Raw genomic sequence first — 17,111 nt, 5'->3', positions numbered from 1 at the left:
AAACATATTTCCATATTAGTCATTCAACATAGGTCTTTAATGAATATTTGTTGAATCAAACATTGGCAAATGTGGTATAGAACTACCTATATACAAAGCATATATAAAGGTAGTGTGGTATAGTGGATAGCGAGTTGGTCTTGAAGTCAGAAAGACCTGGGTTCAAGTCTTACCCCTGCTCCACATTGGCTATATGACCCTAGACAAGTCACTTTCCTTTTTAATACCAGAGACAACTCATATTCTTTCTTTCTCTCTTTGCTAGTAAGTGTCTGAGGCTGGGTTTGAACTCAGGTTCTCTTAACTCCAGAGCTAAAACTCCACCTAACTGACCCAAGAAGCAATTCTTTAAAACTTTCAATTGTGGAGAAAGTCAGTGGATCTGAACTGAAGTGGCCAGCGAAGTTCTGCTCCAGAAGCTCCCTACCCCGATGAATTTCAGTTAAAACAAAAAGAGGCAAGACAAGCCTAGAAACCTCAGCTTATCACTCTTGTTCTGTGCCATAAATCTGTGGCACCATTGGCGTCATTGTGTTCCCCCTTGATTGGTTTGGAAAATATTCTTCTGTTGAAGGTGAAAGAAAAAAAAAAGCCTGATATGGTAGATTCTTTCTCCCTTCTCTTCTAGCTCCTCCACCTTCCAGAGATATTAGATTACAGTTTTCTAAATTAAATCTTGTTGAGTTATTTCCTGCCTGGATCATCTAACCTCCCCAGTTCCCAGTTTTCACAAATATCTGTGTTCCTCAATATTCATTGGAATTCTGAAATGCCTCCTAGGGCTGGATGATCTGTACATTTAATTAACACCATGGTGTGCCTTTCTGATTGAATGATCACTTCAGAGATGAGAAAGGACACCAGACGTAATAAGACCAATTCATTTCTTGCTCTTCTCAAAGACCATCCTCGACAATATATACTCAAGTTGTTACCTGAATACCTTCTCTTTACTGGGATGGGAGGAGACAGCATAGTTAAGTCAGACCTTCCATGAGGGAAAATTCAACCAACCAACAATGCATTCAACAAATAGTAGATCTGGGAGATGGTTCAAGGAAATGCATAAATATATAAAAAAAATAGAATCAAAGTGAGATGAATGAGTAGTCCATTTTGACAGGAATGGGAAGTGGAAAAGTATGAGAAAAGGTTGTAAAGACAAGTAGGAACCAGGTCATGGGATTCGTTGAACATTAGGATAAAGAATTTATACTTTATTCATTAGGCAGGTGGGAGCCACTGAAAGTTATAGAGCAGAAAAATGATATAATTTAAAAAAACCCAATGCATTGGGAAGATTACTCTGGTATGGGAGCTGTATCTGAGAGAAAATAGGGTTGGGGCAAAAAGAACAGCTAGCAGGCTAACATAGTCTAGATGAGAATAAATGAGAGAATGATATCAGGAATTGAGTCAAATGGCTTAGACATGAGGTGACTTCTACACAAAAATTTTCAAATAATGTCATCCCTGCAGAAGATAATACTCTTTCTCTCACAAACATTTAGGGTAGAAAAAAAAATTAGAGGCTGAAAAAAGACACTCTCTTTTCAAATACCTATATCCTTTGTCACATAAATCACTCCCTCATTGTTTCCTCAATATGTAGACCCATCTTCACTAGTAGAAAAGTCATAGAATATAGATTTATAGAATTCCTGAGATATCTGCCTTAGAAAATCATCCTTTCAACACCTTCATTTTAAAAAAAGTTACATGTTGAATTTATTATATATGTGGTCTTTAAAAAACCTTAGGGACTGTCATTCTAACTCCCACTTGAACCGATTAGTCAGGCTCCCAGAGGGCTGGTGACTTGTGTACATGTTCCCTTCAGGGTTCAAGGGGTACCCCTAAGGGTCAGTGGAATGCTTTTCTAATGCTATCAAATCACAACCCCAGACTAGTGTGTCTGCCCCAATGTAAATCATCAATGATTACTGTCCCAGTTTCATTTAACCAATTAACAGCAATTTGCTTAAAATCTTTTATTTTAAAGACAAGGAGGCCAAGAAATAAGTGGCCTGCTTAAGGTTAAATTAAAAACCAGGTCTTTACAACCCAAACTTTACTAGGAAACAGATTTTTTTTTTCCCTTAAACTTTCAAGGAAAGAAAAAAAAAGTAGGGGAGGGGAGAGGCAGCCTGTTGCTACAGGACATGGATTTCCAAATTTGGTTTAGATTTAAATTAAAATCACTGAAGGTCTGCAAGAGACTATCAAAGGATACTCTAGAAAGGCCCAGCGAGGGAGCAAAACGTATCTGCTACATCTCTCAGGTCCACGCATGAAAAAGAAAGAAGCCCTGTTGGCCAGCAGCAGGGAAGAGAGCCCAGGTTCAAGCAAGCGTTAAGTGGGGCAGTGCCATGGTCAGTGCTCCACTGTGGGTCATGCCAACTGGTGCTGTGCTGTGTCTTCTTTCCTTTCAAGTGATATCAAAGTCCAACTGCGCATGAACAGGAAAGAAAAGTGAGCTTCTGTGGATTCCCCAAAGGTTTCCTTAGGTAATGGAAGAGAAAAGAAAGCAGCTAGGATGGAAATACATGCATTTCTTAGGCTGCCACTGGTTCTAATGAGAATTCCTTCCCTGACTTCTAAGGGCCAGGGGAGCCTTTCCATTCAGGAGCCTGGTTTGAGGGGGAGGAGCTTTGTGTCTAGGAATGATGATAAGTCTTCTTGGGATATACAAAGTTGGACACAGATTTTAAAAGTGGATAAGGATGACACCTCTCCTCACCTCCCCATGTTAGGTTCTACCTAGTTTCATACTGCTTTTACTAGACTGGAAAGGAGGTCAGGGGGATGGGGAGGCAGGAACTCTTGGAGGCTAGGAGTGTACTCACAGCTGGCTTTAATTAAGGTGGGGGTGGTGGGACAATCACCAGTTCTGGCAGCTGTGCTTGGCTTGTAGAACGGGGGAATGGGAATGGTAGTTTGAGCAGGGGAAGGATACAGAATGGAGCCTGCCCATTGGTTGACAGAAAAGCAAAGGAAGAGATTGCAAAAATAATTTGGATGTTTGGTGGGTGGGGATGAGTTCTGGAGGGTGTAACATTGATCTGGCAGTGAGACTCCAGCTCATAGGCTCTTAATGGCCGTTTTGAGTAGGTCTCCTCTGTTAGGATTATGGAATGTCCCCAGTAATCCATTCCCTGCCCCCAAACTAGAAACTATTATGCCAAACCTGCTCCTACTTTGTCGTAAATAAGACAAGCCATACCACATCTGGAGTACTGCGTTCAGGTCCTGGGCAATACATTTCTGGGGAGGATATTAACAAAATGAAGTATGTCCAGATTACAGATTTAGAGCTGGAAGTAACCTCAGAGCTCATCTACTCCAAACTCTTCATTATGTAAATGAGTGAGCTGAGATGCGGAGAAGTTAAGTGATTAGTTCAGGTTTATACAAGGAGTAAATGACAGAGATGGAATTTGAACTCAGAACCTCTGGGATATGAACGTAGATCCTGTCACTCTGTGGCTATTGTTCCTTCCACTGTACCATGTGACCTCTTATGATGAAGGTGACCATGATGGTAAGAGGAAAAGAAACCATGCCATGAAAGAATAAGTTGAAGGAACTGAAGATGTTTAGTCTGGAGAAGAAAAAAAATATTCTCTTTGACTACTGGAAGAACTGTCATGGAGAAGACTGATCCTTCTTGGACCTAGAAAGCAGAACAACTAGGCGGCAGCTGCAGAGAGATAGATTTTAGTCTGATAGGAAGGACATTTTCCTAACAATCAGAGCCATTCATAGTGGAATGGGTTATCTTGGTAGGCAGTGATTTCAGTGATCACTGGAAGTGTTCCAGTGGAGGTATAATATTACTCTTGGTGGTATGGAGAATTCTCCAACAGGTATAGGTTGGTTTAAATGACCTCTGAAGTCCCTTCTAACAGGGAGATTTTGTGATTTTATGAATCTCTGATAAAATTTTGGTTATAGAAAAACTTCAGAGGTCTACTGAGCATAGGAAAAGTGGAAGCTTTTAAGACTATAAACTCCTTGTGGGTAGGGTCTGTTAATCTTTGTATCTCTTGTGCCTCACCCAGTCTGTTGTATATATTAGGTGCTCTCTATATATTTGCCAGATTGAATAGGTCAGGATATTTCTGTCTGTTGTAAAAGCCCCAGCAGTTGCTAAGGTGATTTAATTAACTCTTCAGAATTCATTAGCATGATGTTTTCTGCCATGCTGACAAATGCTTTCAATGAGGATGAACACGGCATCAAGGTCAACTACTATAATAATGATAAGTTCTTCAATCTGAAAAGGTTACAAGCCAAGACCAAAGTGGAGGGAGTGTTGGTGCATGATTTTCTGTTTGCAGATGATTGTGCACTCAATGCAGCCTCTGAAGCTGAGACACAACAATGCGTGGATCAATTCTCTGCTGCCTGTGCTAATTTTGGCCTAATAATTAACACAAAGAAAACACAAATGCTCCATCAGCCACCACCACACCATCCATACATGGAACCATTGGTTACAACAAATAGAGAAGTTCTGAATGCTGTGGATAAGTTCACTTACCTCGGTAGTGTACTTTCCAGGGATGTATACATTGACAATGAGGTTGATACATGCATTGCCAGAGCTAGCTCAGCGTTTGGGAGGCTCCAAATAAAGGTTTGGGAAAGAAGAGGTATTAGACTGACTACCAAACTGAAGGTCTACAGAGCTGTTGTGCTGACCTCATTGTTATATGCTTGTGAAACATGGACAGTCCACCAGTGCCATGCCAGGAAACTGAATTGCTTCCATTTGAACTGTCTTAGGAAGATTCTGAGGATCACCTGGCATGATAAGTTACCAGACACTGAAGTCTTTGCTTGAGCTGAACTGCCAAGTATTCAAACTATGCTTCAGAGAGCGCAACTCCAATGGACTGGCCACGTTGTTCAAATGCAAAATGTATGCTTGTCAAAAAGGTTATTTTATGGAGAACTTGCATGGGGCAGGTGATCACATGGTGGTCAGAAGAAGCGATACAAGGACACTCTCAAGGTCTCTCTCAAGAACTTTGGATTTGACTGTGCAACACGGGAGACACTGGCACAGGACCACTCAGCATGGCGTGCCCACATAAGAAAAGGTGCTGTGTTCTTTGAGCAAAGCAGAATTGAGACAGCACAAAGTAAACATAGGATGCACAAATTTGGGATATCCACCCCAAATATTCAAATGGACTATCTGTGCCCAACCTGTGGTAGAGCATTCCAAGCTCATATTGGTCTGATCAGTCACAGTCGGACACACTGAAATTTCACTTTACAATGGTGACGTCATTTTGGTCTTCTCCAAAGACGAAGGACAACAACCAATCAACTCTCACACTAGTGGTAAGCTCCAGAAAAGGGTGATGAAATAACTATGGCAGTTCCGAATCATAAGGAAAGACAATGGTATTAGACTTAGTGTTCAAAGATCTGGGCTCTAATTCTGACTCTTTCCCTAATCAACTATGTAACCATGGATCAATCTCTTTACCCACTGGGGTTTCCATTTCCTCATTTATAAAAATGACTGGGTTGAAGCCAGTATCTTGAAGGTCTGTTCTAGTTCTAACAAAGTCTATATAAAAGAGAAACCAGCATGGGCAAAAGGAGTTTTCTATTTAGAAAATAAAAACAATGAAGAGATGCTACAGGAAGTCACCTTTATGACTCACTGGCAAGTGCTCATTTTGACGATAATAATAATTTTGTATTTCTATACTGCTTTCCAATTGTCAAAGTTCATCCCTTACAACTATTTTGGAAGTAAGACAATCAAAGCATTGCTGTTCCCATTTTACAGATGAAGATGTTGAAGCTCAGAGAGTATATAAGTTGCCTGATGCAATTTGGCTAGTGAGTGGTGGAACCAAGACCAAACCTCAGGTCTTCTGATTCTGTCCGGTGATCTTTCCACTACATCATTAAATAACAGTGTCTGAGGGAGCTATATAAATATGTAACTATTTATATAAATATATAAATTTATATATACGTAAATATTTAAATATATAATTTATATGTATACTATATAAGTAAATATACTATATATTTTTATACTACATAAACAAAGTATCTGGAGCACTTTAAGCAGAGTAGCAAGACTAAGGAGGGCAAGTCCAAGGAGCAAGTTTTCACAATGCGGATGATCCCAAACCACCAAAATGGGAAAACTGAATAAGCATAACTGAGGAAGGAATCTAATCCGAAGAAAAAATGTGAAGTTAAATAGCAGTGGATAAAAAAATGTGAAAAGGCATCATTCTGTAGGTCTACACTGTATTTCTTTTAAATCTTGCTTCAAATGATATGTTATCTTAAAATAACAATTCGATGCTTCAGTTGAGCTAGCTGATCTATGAAGTCTCTTTTAGTTCTAAATTCCATGACCCTAACCATGGGAAAGAAGATCTGAGCCCAGAGTAAGGTCATCACTCCTGATCCTCTATATTATAGCTCATATTTACATATTGTTTTATTTACTTCAATGAATGTAACAAAATTATTTAAAAGTGAGAAATGTATACTTGCCTAGATAATGTATATAATCTCTGAGTTGCTAAATCACCCATGTTTGGGAATATGCAAATTGTAGAAGTTGTACTCTAAAATCCAAAACAACACCAACTACTCCATAACAGTTACTAAAATTACAGGCACAGTACCTCCACACATCATGGGGAATTACAAATTCTAAGAAGGATATAGTATCTATATTTGAAGAATTTATAAGCTAAAAGAGAAAATGATTTATAATAAGCCAACAGAACACAAAAATATATTTATGCCCACAAAGAGGGATATATTTACTCACTAATGCACAGTTATACAATATGCCATGTAAACATATGTTACAGATAAGATAAAATTCCAGTAATTATCAAGATTGGTTACCTAATCTTGACACTAGCCAGTGTTCTGAATTTAGATTGGAATTTAGATAAATGCTTCTCAGCGTTTCATGGGGTGGTGGCCTCATGGAATGTTAGACCTAGAAGGGACCTAAGAGATCACCTAAAAAGATAAAAAGAAAATAATTTCTTTATCCTGAGCCACATTCTTCTGACTTTATATTAAATGTAAACAAGTATGTTTGCTTCCTTCCCTGGATGTAGATTTGGCTTTTGTGGAAGGTTTGAACAAAGCTTTGAGGGTTGCGGGGTGGCAGGGAAGTGATGGGAGAGAATAAACTTCATAAACTTTTTTATTTTTGATTTATCAGCAGGGAGAATGGGGATAGAGGTATTATGGGAATATTTACTTGGGTTGCTATGACAACAGCAGACTCCGTCACCCCCGCCCTCAACATTCTTTCCTTTCTATCTGCCAAATTTTGGCTTGACAAGACTTTAAGAAACACTCAATATCCATTCTAAAGATGAAACAGAATCAAGCAGTCACTCTATACTTGTTAGATTTGTTTTTTTGGCTCAACTGAAAAAAACCTCTCCTAGTTCATGCACTGTGAGGGGTGATTCCCTGGTATTTCCTCTTGCAATGGGTTAATAATTCAATAGCAGTGACCATGAAAGGAAGACTATAGATGTTTATGTTATGGCTAGCAAACGTCCACGGGCTAATGTCTGTCACAAGGCAACAAGGCAAGAACAATTAGTCAGTTCATGGACTGAGGTTCCGTTTAGCCTTCTATCCCTAAAGTTACTTAATTGTTCTTGTTGAACTTGGGGCATCTGTTAGATCACAGCCGTTAGCGAATAAAATATGTTTGCTCTTCACAAGACTTATATTTCATGACAACTGTCCTGAGCTCAGCAGCTCAGATGGGGGCATAAGCTTTCTCCCTTAAACAATTAGCCCTTGGTGAGGGACATCAACCTATATCTAGGTCTTGGTTACCTAAACCTGTGGTTGTACCTAAGTCTTTGTCTTTAGACAGGGATTCTTAACTTGGGGTCCATCAACTCTGGATAGATGCTTGGATGGGAAAAAAAATTACATCCTTTGTCATCCTATGTATTTTATTTTATTCATTTAAAAATATTAATCTTAAGAATGTCAGTGTTGTTCAGGAAGAAGCATCTTGGACTGGGAATAAAGAAAACCAGAGTTTTAGTCCTCTCTATTCCTAACTACATTACTGACTTTCATGTGACTTTGAACAAGTTATATTGTTATATACTAAAAATTAAGGCCTGGAAAAACATCTCTCTTTCACTAGTGCTTTATACTGAATTTCTGAGCAACCCTCAGCAATTAAGAAAGTTAATCATTATTCCAAATTATCTGCCAACAAACTTACTCTAAGTAATTAATTTTTTACTACCCATCAGGAACTTCTCTCCTTCTGTGCAGAGACAAGTGGCACTGGGTATGTGATAATTTGGCAATCTGAGCACCAGAGATTTGGGGGCCTGATTCACTTCTCAGATCTCACAACGGTTCATGGGATTTTATAGATTAGCTAGTGCCACTGAAGTCGTGAAATAAAGGCATCCAATCTATTCATTTTATAGATGAGGAAACAGACACAGAGAAGTAATGAGATTTTTCAAGACGATACAGGCATTGGCAGAGCTGGATTTGAATCCTGATCTGATTCCACATTGAGTTTTCTATGATGCCATACTGTGTCTTTGTGGGCAATGTCCTGCTGCCCTCACCCCGGAAATGGTGGTTGGTCTCTTGAGCTCTCCTTACTCATCATCTTTCTTCATACCCATCAACTTTCTGATCCTGTTCCTCTTTCCTAGGCTGCACTTTTTCCAGTCCAACTCTAGAAAAGGGTCATAGAGTGTAACAGTAAAAAAAGAAACTTGGAGGTCATCTAATTCAGGGGTTTTTAACCAGGCATCCAGACAGATTTCAGGGGACCTGGGAACTTGGATAAAAAAAATTATATCATTATGTTCACTAACCTCTAACTGAAATTTAGCGTTTCTTTCAGTTATGAATTAAAAAAATTTTTTTTTGGAGAAGAGGTTCATCAGTTTCAACAGGGTGCTGATGGAATCCATGACACAAAAAAGTTAAGAACTACTAATCCAGTATAACCCAAAGAGTCTGAGGCCCTAAGACATTTGCCCACAGTCATACAGGAAGAGACAAGCTTAGGACTTCTGACTCCACTGCTGTTCAGTCATGTCTGACCCTTGGTGACCCCATTTGGGATTTTCTTTGCAAAGATACTGGAGTGGCTTGCCATTTCCTTCTCCAGTTCATTGTACAGATGAGGAAACTGAGACAAAGAGGGTTATGTGACTTGCCCAGGGTCTGAGGCTAGATTTCAATTCAGAAAGAGGAGTCTTCCTGACTCCAGGCCTGGCACTCTATCCACTGCACCACCTAGCTGCCCCTTTGACTCCATTTCCAGAGCTTTTTCAACTGTAGTGTTTTTCTATTCTAGTACAACGCCTCTTTATCTTTCATCCCACAACTGACACCTCTATGTCCTACCTGCCAGGAAATCAATAACTATATTTATCAGAGTTATCTTCTATATTCTGCCTTGGTCTCTGAAGTCTTATGACTCTATCCCCTCTAAACTCATGGCTGTAGGACTGCTTGACTAAAAGTCAAGAGTCACCAAAAGATGGGAGCTGGGAGGGAGCAGGAACTAAAAAATAAAACAAAAACCAAAGGGTGTTATTAGACTGCTGAGGAATCACATTTTGGTCATTGAAGTGTCATTTCTCATCTCTGACTTTGAGGACTCTCATCTGAATTCCCCAGTACCCAGGGAACTGGAGAGTTTCCAGCTGCCAGGCTCCAGCTTCAAGCTTAAAGAGACAGAATTTCTTTCCTTACTTTGCCAAAGGTAACATTAAAAAATAATCAATGAGAGTATAACAAATAGCCAATTTTTAAAAAAATCCAAGCTAGGATATGACAAAACAGAGTAAATTATTTACATAAAAAAGTATGAGTATGAGTGTGTGTATGAGTGTGTGTGTGTATGTGTGTGTGCGCAACAACATTAGGGTAACCAGACCTGCAATTGGAAGGACAATTGCAAATGCTGACTTTCTATCTCTCCCCACAATATGTCTCCAACAAATGCTCCTTATTGTCATATTTTATCTCACGTCCTGTGCAGACTGGCATGGTTGATAGGGTACTAGGAAGGGGTCAGATTGCCAGGAGTTCCATGACCCCAAAAAGGTTATGAACCCTTGACATAAAGGAACAATATCAATGTTGTTCAGAAGGAAACTGAATGGGAGCCAAGAAGACTTGGATTCAAACTTGGGCAGGTCACCTCACATCTCAGCGGGCCTCGATAAACTCCGTAGAGTTTACATCCAAAGTCAAAGACTCTTGCTGTCATTCTCTAAGCTGAGGAAATTTACAATTGTTTGTTTTGTTGGAAGGGCCTTTAAAGTCCATTAAGTTCAAATCCCTTATTTTACAGATGAGGATGTGGAGACACAGACAAGTTAAATAATTTAGCCAGGGTCACAGAGCTAGTGTATGAAGCAGGATTTAAACTCAGGTCTTCCTGACAAGTTCAACATTTCTATCCTCTATGCTATCTGACTACTTCCTTTATGCATTATAAGTCATGTGTACTTGCTAACACACAGTTCTCAAATTTTTTTTAAAATATGGAACGCATAAATTTCTCAGCTCTCTTAATTTAACCTCCTACCTCTGGCTAGACCCAATCACTTGGCTTCTTCCAACTCTTCTAGCCCAACTCACTCTTCAGACTTCTTTTTCTACTTCCTTACAGTTTCTATGCCCTTCTTTCCCTCTCCAACTCTTTTTTGTGTTGACTTTTTCTTTTAGAATATAAGCTCCCTGAGGGTAGGAATAGCCTTGTCATCTTTCCTGGCCTCCTTCAAGTCTCGGCTAAAATCCTACTTTTTACAGGAAGACTTACAGTTTCTCTTCATTCTAGCGCATCACCTCTGATTCCCTATTCGTCCTTTATCTAGCTTGTTTGTACATAGTTGTTTGCACAGTGCGTCCCTCATCAGACTATGAGGGCAATCCTCAGGGCAGGGATTGTCTCTGGACTTCTTTTGTGTCTCTAACAGTGCCCAGCACATACATAAGATACTTAATAAATGCTTTCTCTTTTTCTCTCTTATTTTTCCCTCCATTCAACCACATTTTCTAGGCTAGACATTTCTCCTACCTTCTCACCCACATTCCCTAGCCTAAAATTCCTTCTCTGAATCCTGCTGGTTACATCTCTCCCCACAAGTTATGGATCCAAGAGCCAACAAGATCACTCCCAGTAATCTGATATGATTTTGTCATTATGATTTTGGTCAATGCCTACATTAGGTTCTCTGTCTGGTCTCAGATCTAAGGTAAAAGGATATATTCAAAAATTCTAATATTTGAAAACTATAAATATGTTTACTTGCAGGAATTTTGAACTGACTCAGTGGTTTTTCCCCAGCTCTGCTATGACTTGTTCTTCACAGCAGGACCAGGACCAGGACCAGGACCAGTACCCAGGACCCTGGATGTCTAATCTAGTCCAATGGGCTTTCTCCTTTCTAAACCTGTCTCTTCTGCATTCTCTTCTCTATGCTGTCCATAACACATATGCCTCTTTCTTTTACCTCCTTTATGTTCCCTTTCTTTTCTAATCTTTTTCTTTTTCCTTCCTTTCTTATTCATTCTCTTTGTCATGCCTCACTCTTGGATGTGAACGTTCGGGATTAAGTTAGGTGTGATTTTAGGGTGACCAATTTGTTTTGAGGCTCTTAGTTTTTTCTTCAGGGGACAGCGGAGCCAGTAGGAGCAATTGGTTGGACAGCAGTCAGATGGTACTCATTTGTCAAGGTAGTGTTTGGGAAAGTGCTTCATAAACTTCATGGCATTATACGAGTGATTATCACAACACAAAGTGGAATATAACATAAAAGGGTGAGGTGTGTACCTGAGCTTATCTGCAATAAAGATGACCCGCCTCTCCAGAAGTAGGGAAGCAAAGACACAGACCAGGTGCCTGACGCTGAGAGATGAGAAGAGAGATTCAAAATCGACGTGCTCAAGCCTGGAGTCAAGAGGCCGACACAGTTCAATCACCTGTAAGAGGAATGAGTTCAGTGGTGAGGGCTCCATTTAGTACAAGACTTGGCAGAAGAAGAAACCAAGGCCCACAGTGGAACCATGACTTACCCAAGGTCATATTGCTAGTTAACAGCAGAGCCGAGATTGGAACCCAGGTCTTTAGATTTTCAGGCCCATGAGATCTCAGGGAAAGGAGTGCAAGAGCATCAAGGAGATAGAATGATGTAGTGGAAAAGAATGTGCACTGGAAATATGAACACCTGGGTTCAGGTCTGGCTAATTAGCCAGAAGATTTTTGGTATCTGTAAAAAATGGGGTTTACTGGATTACCCTAAGGTCCTACCTATCTAGCTCAATCATGTCCGAACTCTGGAATTATTCATCTCTTCATTGCCCAGGGCTACTGCTTGCGTCAGAACATTAGTTTAAATAAAGGACCAATGTCTGCTGAGGGCAGGGATTAGGAAGGTGCCCCTCCCCGCCAAAAAAAAGACATTGGCAAGAAAATTGCCATGTACATCATCAGGAGTATCTAGATGGGATGGTTTATCTTACTCTATTTCTGATTTTTTTTCTTTATATGCCTAGAGCTTGGCACATAGTAAGTTTGCCAGCCTCTAAGGCTTGAAAGCTAGGAGTCATATTGGACTTCCCACTATCTCTCACCCCCCACAGCCAATCTGCTCCCAAGGCCTGTTGATTTCACATTTTCAGCATCTCTCGAATAAGCCCCCTTCTCTGCTCTGACACCACTACTCTTCTGGTGTATCACATCTCAGTCTTTGATTACTGCAGTAGCCTGCTGGTGGGTCTGTCTGCCTCAAGTCTCCTCCATCCCAATCCATCCTCCATTCAGCCACTAATGCGATCTCTCCTAAAATGCAGGTCTGATTATATTCCCCCTTCCGCCTTCAATAAACACCAGTGGTTCTCTATCACTTGTACCATTAAATGCTCTGGCATTCAAAGCTCCCCATGATCTAGCCCCCTCCTACCTTTCCAGTTTTCTTACATCTTATTGTCCCACAGGAAGAATACTGTGATTCTGTCACTCTGGTCTTCTAGCCACTAGGCTCCCAGCATTCTCTATGGCTGGCCCCCATGCCTGGAACACTCTCCTTCTCTGCTCCAACTAGTGATTTCCCTGGTTTCCTTTATGTTCCAACTAAAATCCCACCTTCTCTACGAAGCCTTCCTCACTTCGTGTTGACTCCAGGGCCTAGCCTCTACTAATTATTTCCTACTTATCCTGTACATAGCTTGTTTGTATATATTTGTTTAGACTGTGATCTCTTTGAGGGCAGGGACTGTCTTTTGTCACTTTTTGTATCCTCAACACTTAGCACAAAGCCTGGCACAAAGTTGGTGCTTAATAAACGTTTGTTGACTGAATGAGTGATGCTGATGAGTGACAGCGTCCTATACCAATCTTGGGAATTCAATGAGAGAAAGACTCCGATTTTGCTGCCTACTGATTGTCAGTCCTCATCTGACTGTTTTTGGTGGCTGACGCCTCCTCTCTTTCCAAGAAATAAAGGAGTTTAGTCACTCACTTCAGTTCCAGAGCCTGGCAAGAAGTTCTTGACAGTGATGGTTTTGCCCAGAGCTGGGAAAGGGGCTTCCATGACACTTCTCATGAGTGGTTGCACCAGGGCAGGGGAGATGCCCCGACGTTTTTCTACCTCATCCAAGATCTGTAAGGGAGAAAAATCAAGCACAGCTATGAGGAAGGGTAGAGGACAGAAATGCTAGGAGGCAGAGCCATAATTGTGGTAGGATGACTAGTTCATCCTCATTTCAGTCATTCTTTGCCCGGAGGTCCCTAAACATCATGGCCCATGACCAGCATCCAGCCTGAACTCTCTAGGGAACTGGCTGACATCTCTCCCAAAATGACTGTGTCTAACTGACTGGGGAGGGGTAGACTTTATTCTTCTCCCCTCCCTATCAACTGAATTTGCTCTAGTTATAAGAATTCCTAATTACAGCTCTGCAAAGGTGTCAGCCACAACCTGCCTTGATCAAGCAGTTATATGGCACTAGATTAGTCAAGCCAAAAGCCTAGTATGGTCTGTTGGTCCCTACCTGATGTTCCAAGAGCTTCCATTCAATTTAATTTCATTCAACACATGTTTATTAAGCACTTATTAAAGCCCCAAATTTCATCTCCAAACTGTAACTTAGAAGCAGCACAAATCACTGGACCTACCAGTATAAATAAGTATCTCATATTCTATATAATATATAGAATATACATATAGAATATATGGAATGTATGTATGTATTCCATATTCTATATATCTTAAAGAATACAGAATACATACTATGTAATGGATAGTATGTATACTAAATTATATAAAATTGAATATACACTATGTATATATTTCACATCTATATGATATACATAGTATATATTCCATATATACTATATAGGTATGTTCATACTATATATATGTAGTTCATATATGATACACTATGTATATATTCTGTATCTAGAACATATACATATACACAATATATATTCTAGATACAGATTATATATTCTATATATCTGGACTATATATGTACTATATATGGACAATATGTGTAATATAGACTATGGAATACAAGTATGGACTATACACTATATATATGGACTATATATACTATATATGTAATATGGACTATATCATAGATACATGTATACACTATGGAACGCAAAAGAATTTCATATTTTATAGATGTCATAGAATATATATATATTTTGTATAAATATTGGATATATGACCATATATTAAGTACTTAATTGAGTTAACCTTTACACTGTTCAAAATGAGCTGTGGTAAATTCAATACTAATTTCTGTAAATCACTAAAAATGTTTAAATCACTTGAAAAGTTGAACCAGAAAGGTTCAGACTGCCTTGCCCTATGTCATCACCTGGCTGGTGCTTATCTTCATGTTGTAATCATTCTTCAAACTGTTACTGGATAGTGGCCATGGACTTTGCTGTACCAGCCTTTTGGAAGTTACTAAATTATTCTTCCTAAACTTCTGCAAGCTGTAAAAGGGATATTTCCCAAGAATGATTCAGCAGAACTCCTCCTCTCTCTAGGGATGGTATTGACATTTACAGCCCAGGTGTGAATTACAGGCCACACTTGAAATCTGACTCAACTTGTCCTAAACCAGCCAAGTTTGGAACAAACAGAAACTTTCTGACTAATAGCATTGTTTTCATTTGTAAACAAATCCATATGAAAGAAAGGATATGGGGGTGGAGCCAAGATGGCAGAATAGAAAGACACACATACTCTAGCACTTCCCCCACAGCCCATAAAATGCCTGTACAAAATGACTCTCAACAAATTCTAGAGCAGCAGAAGCTATAGAACAACAGAGTGAAAGAGATTTCCAGCCAAAGGTAACCTGGAAGGCCGACAGGAAATGTCTATCCCACGAGATGCTGAGTGGAACAGAGCCTAGCCCTGGCCACACAGCACCAGGAGGAACAGGACCAGAACAGACCTCTGGGGCAGAATCCCCAGCAAGGAGGGTCTCAGATCCCTCAACCCACAAGCACCAAAGAAAGCTTCAAAGATCAGTGAGAGGGCTTTTCTAAATGGGTGAGAGAGGAGCAGGGCCCCCCACCCCCCAGCACTGGCCCCAGGTGGTGACGGCAGCAATGGTGGAGGCAGCTGCAGCATTTGTGAAGCATTCTGCCTAAAGCCCCTGGGGGAATTGAGCAGCTGATCTGAACCTGAGCCCTGAGTGACTGACCTGCCCCTGCCTAAAGCCCCTGGGGGAATTGAGTAGCTGATCTGAACCTCAGCCCTGAGCATGGTCCTGGGGTGAAGAGGAGCACTAGGACCCTCCTCTTGACAAAGGATTCAGAAGTCAAGTAACTGGCTGGGAAAATGCCCAAAAAAGGGAACAAAAATAAGACCATACAAGGTTACTTTCTTGGTGAACAGGTATTTCCTTCCATCCTTTTGAATGAGGAAGAACAATGCATACTGTCAGAGGAAGTCAAGGCTTCTGCATCCAGTACCTCCAAAATGAATATGCAATGGGCTCAGGCCATGGAAGAGCTTGAAAAGTGAGTCAACAGCTTGCTAAAGGAGACCCAAAAAAATGCTGAAGAAAATAACACCTTTAAAAACAGGCTAACTCTATTGGAAAAAGAAATCCAAAAAGTCAATGAGTAGAAGGCTTTAAAAAGCAGAATTAGCCAAATGGAAAAGGAGGTTCAAAAGCTCACTGAAGAAAACAGGTCTTTAAAATTGAGAGTGGAGCGGAGGGAAGCTAATGACTTTATGATAAACCAAGAAATTACAAAACAAAATCAAAAGAATGAAAAAAATAGAAGATAATGTGAAATATCTCATTGGAAAAACAACTGACATGGAAAATAGATCCAGGACAGACAATTTTAAAATTATGGGACTACCTGAAAGCCATGATCAAAAAAAGAACCTAGTCATCATCTTTCACGAAATTATCAAGAAAAACTACCCTGATATTCTAGAACCAGAGGGCAAAATAAATACTGAAAGAATCCAATGATCACCTCCTGAAAGAGACCCGAAAAGAGAAATTCCTGGGGGGGGAGCCAAGATGGCGTAGTAGAAAGACGCACATACACATAGCTCCGAACCCACAACCCATAGAACAACTACAAAGAAGTAACTCACGGCGAATTCTGCACCCAGAGGCCACAGAACATTGGAAAGAGGGAGATTTCTGTTCCGGAGAGACCTGCAAACCTCTCGTAAAAGGTCCTTCGTGCTGCGGACTGGGCGCTGGGACTGGGAGCTGAGTACAGCCCTGCCGTGGCCGCGGCACCGAGAGGAACAGATCCAAGCGGGCTTCAGGGACGGGATCTCCAGCGGCTGCACAAGTACCTCCACCCACAGGTGACGGGGGTCTGTGAGAGAGTCCCTTTGGAGGGTCGAGGGGGGAGTGGGATGCCCCCATGGCTCGGGCCCCCTCGGGAGACAGAAGCTGAGGGGCAGCGGCAGACCAGGGCTCTCCAAGCAGGCAGGAGCCTGGATCCATTGTTGAAGGTCTGTGCATAAACTCCCTGAGGGAACTGAGCCTGAGAGGCAGCCCTGCCCTCACCTGAGCATCTGAATTTA

The 17,111-nt window shown here is 40.7% G+C and overlaps 1 protein-coding gene across 2 annotated transcripts in view; it reads right to left on the bottom strand.

Annotated features, from left to right (window-relative positions):
- The window catches only part of DENND2A (DENN domain containing 2A), a 127,109-nt gene that overhangs the window by 16,996 nt on the left and 93,002 nt on the right, over nucleotides 1-17,111 (bottom strand). For both annotated transcript variants that reach the window (XM_072652567.1, XM_072652568.1), the window contains exons 12-13: nucleotides 13,548-13,688; nucleotides 11,861-12,009 (exon numbers count right to left, since the gene is read on the bottom strand). In XM_072652567.1, coding sequence (XP_072508668.1) covers nucleotides 11,861-12,009; nucleotides 13,548-13,688 — 290 coding nt within the window. The remainder of the gene's footprint in view (nucleotides 1-11,860; nucleotides 12,010-13,547; nucleotides 13,689-17,111) is intronic.

The sequence above is a fragment of the Notamacropus eugenii genome, chromosome 3 (genome assembly GCF_028372415.1).
Source record: "Notamacropus eugenii isolate mMacEug1 chromosome 3, mMacEug1.pri_v2, whole genome shotgun sequence".
Classification (NCBI taxonomy): Eukaryota; Metazoa; Chordata; class Mammalia; order Diprotodontia; family Macropodidae; genus Notamacropus; species Notamacropus eugenii.
This window is presented reverse-complemented; position numbering and strand designations above follow the sequence as displayed.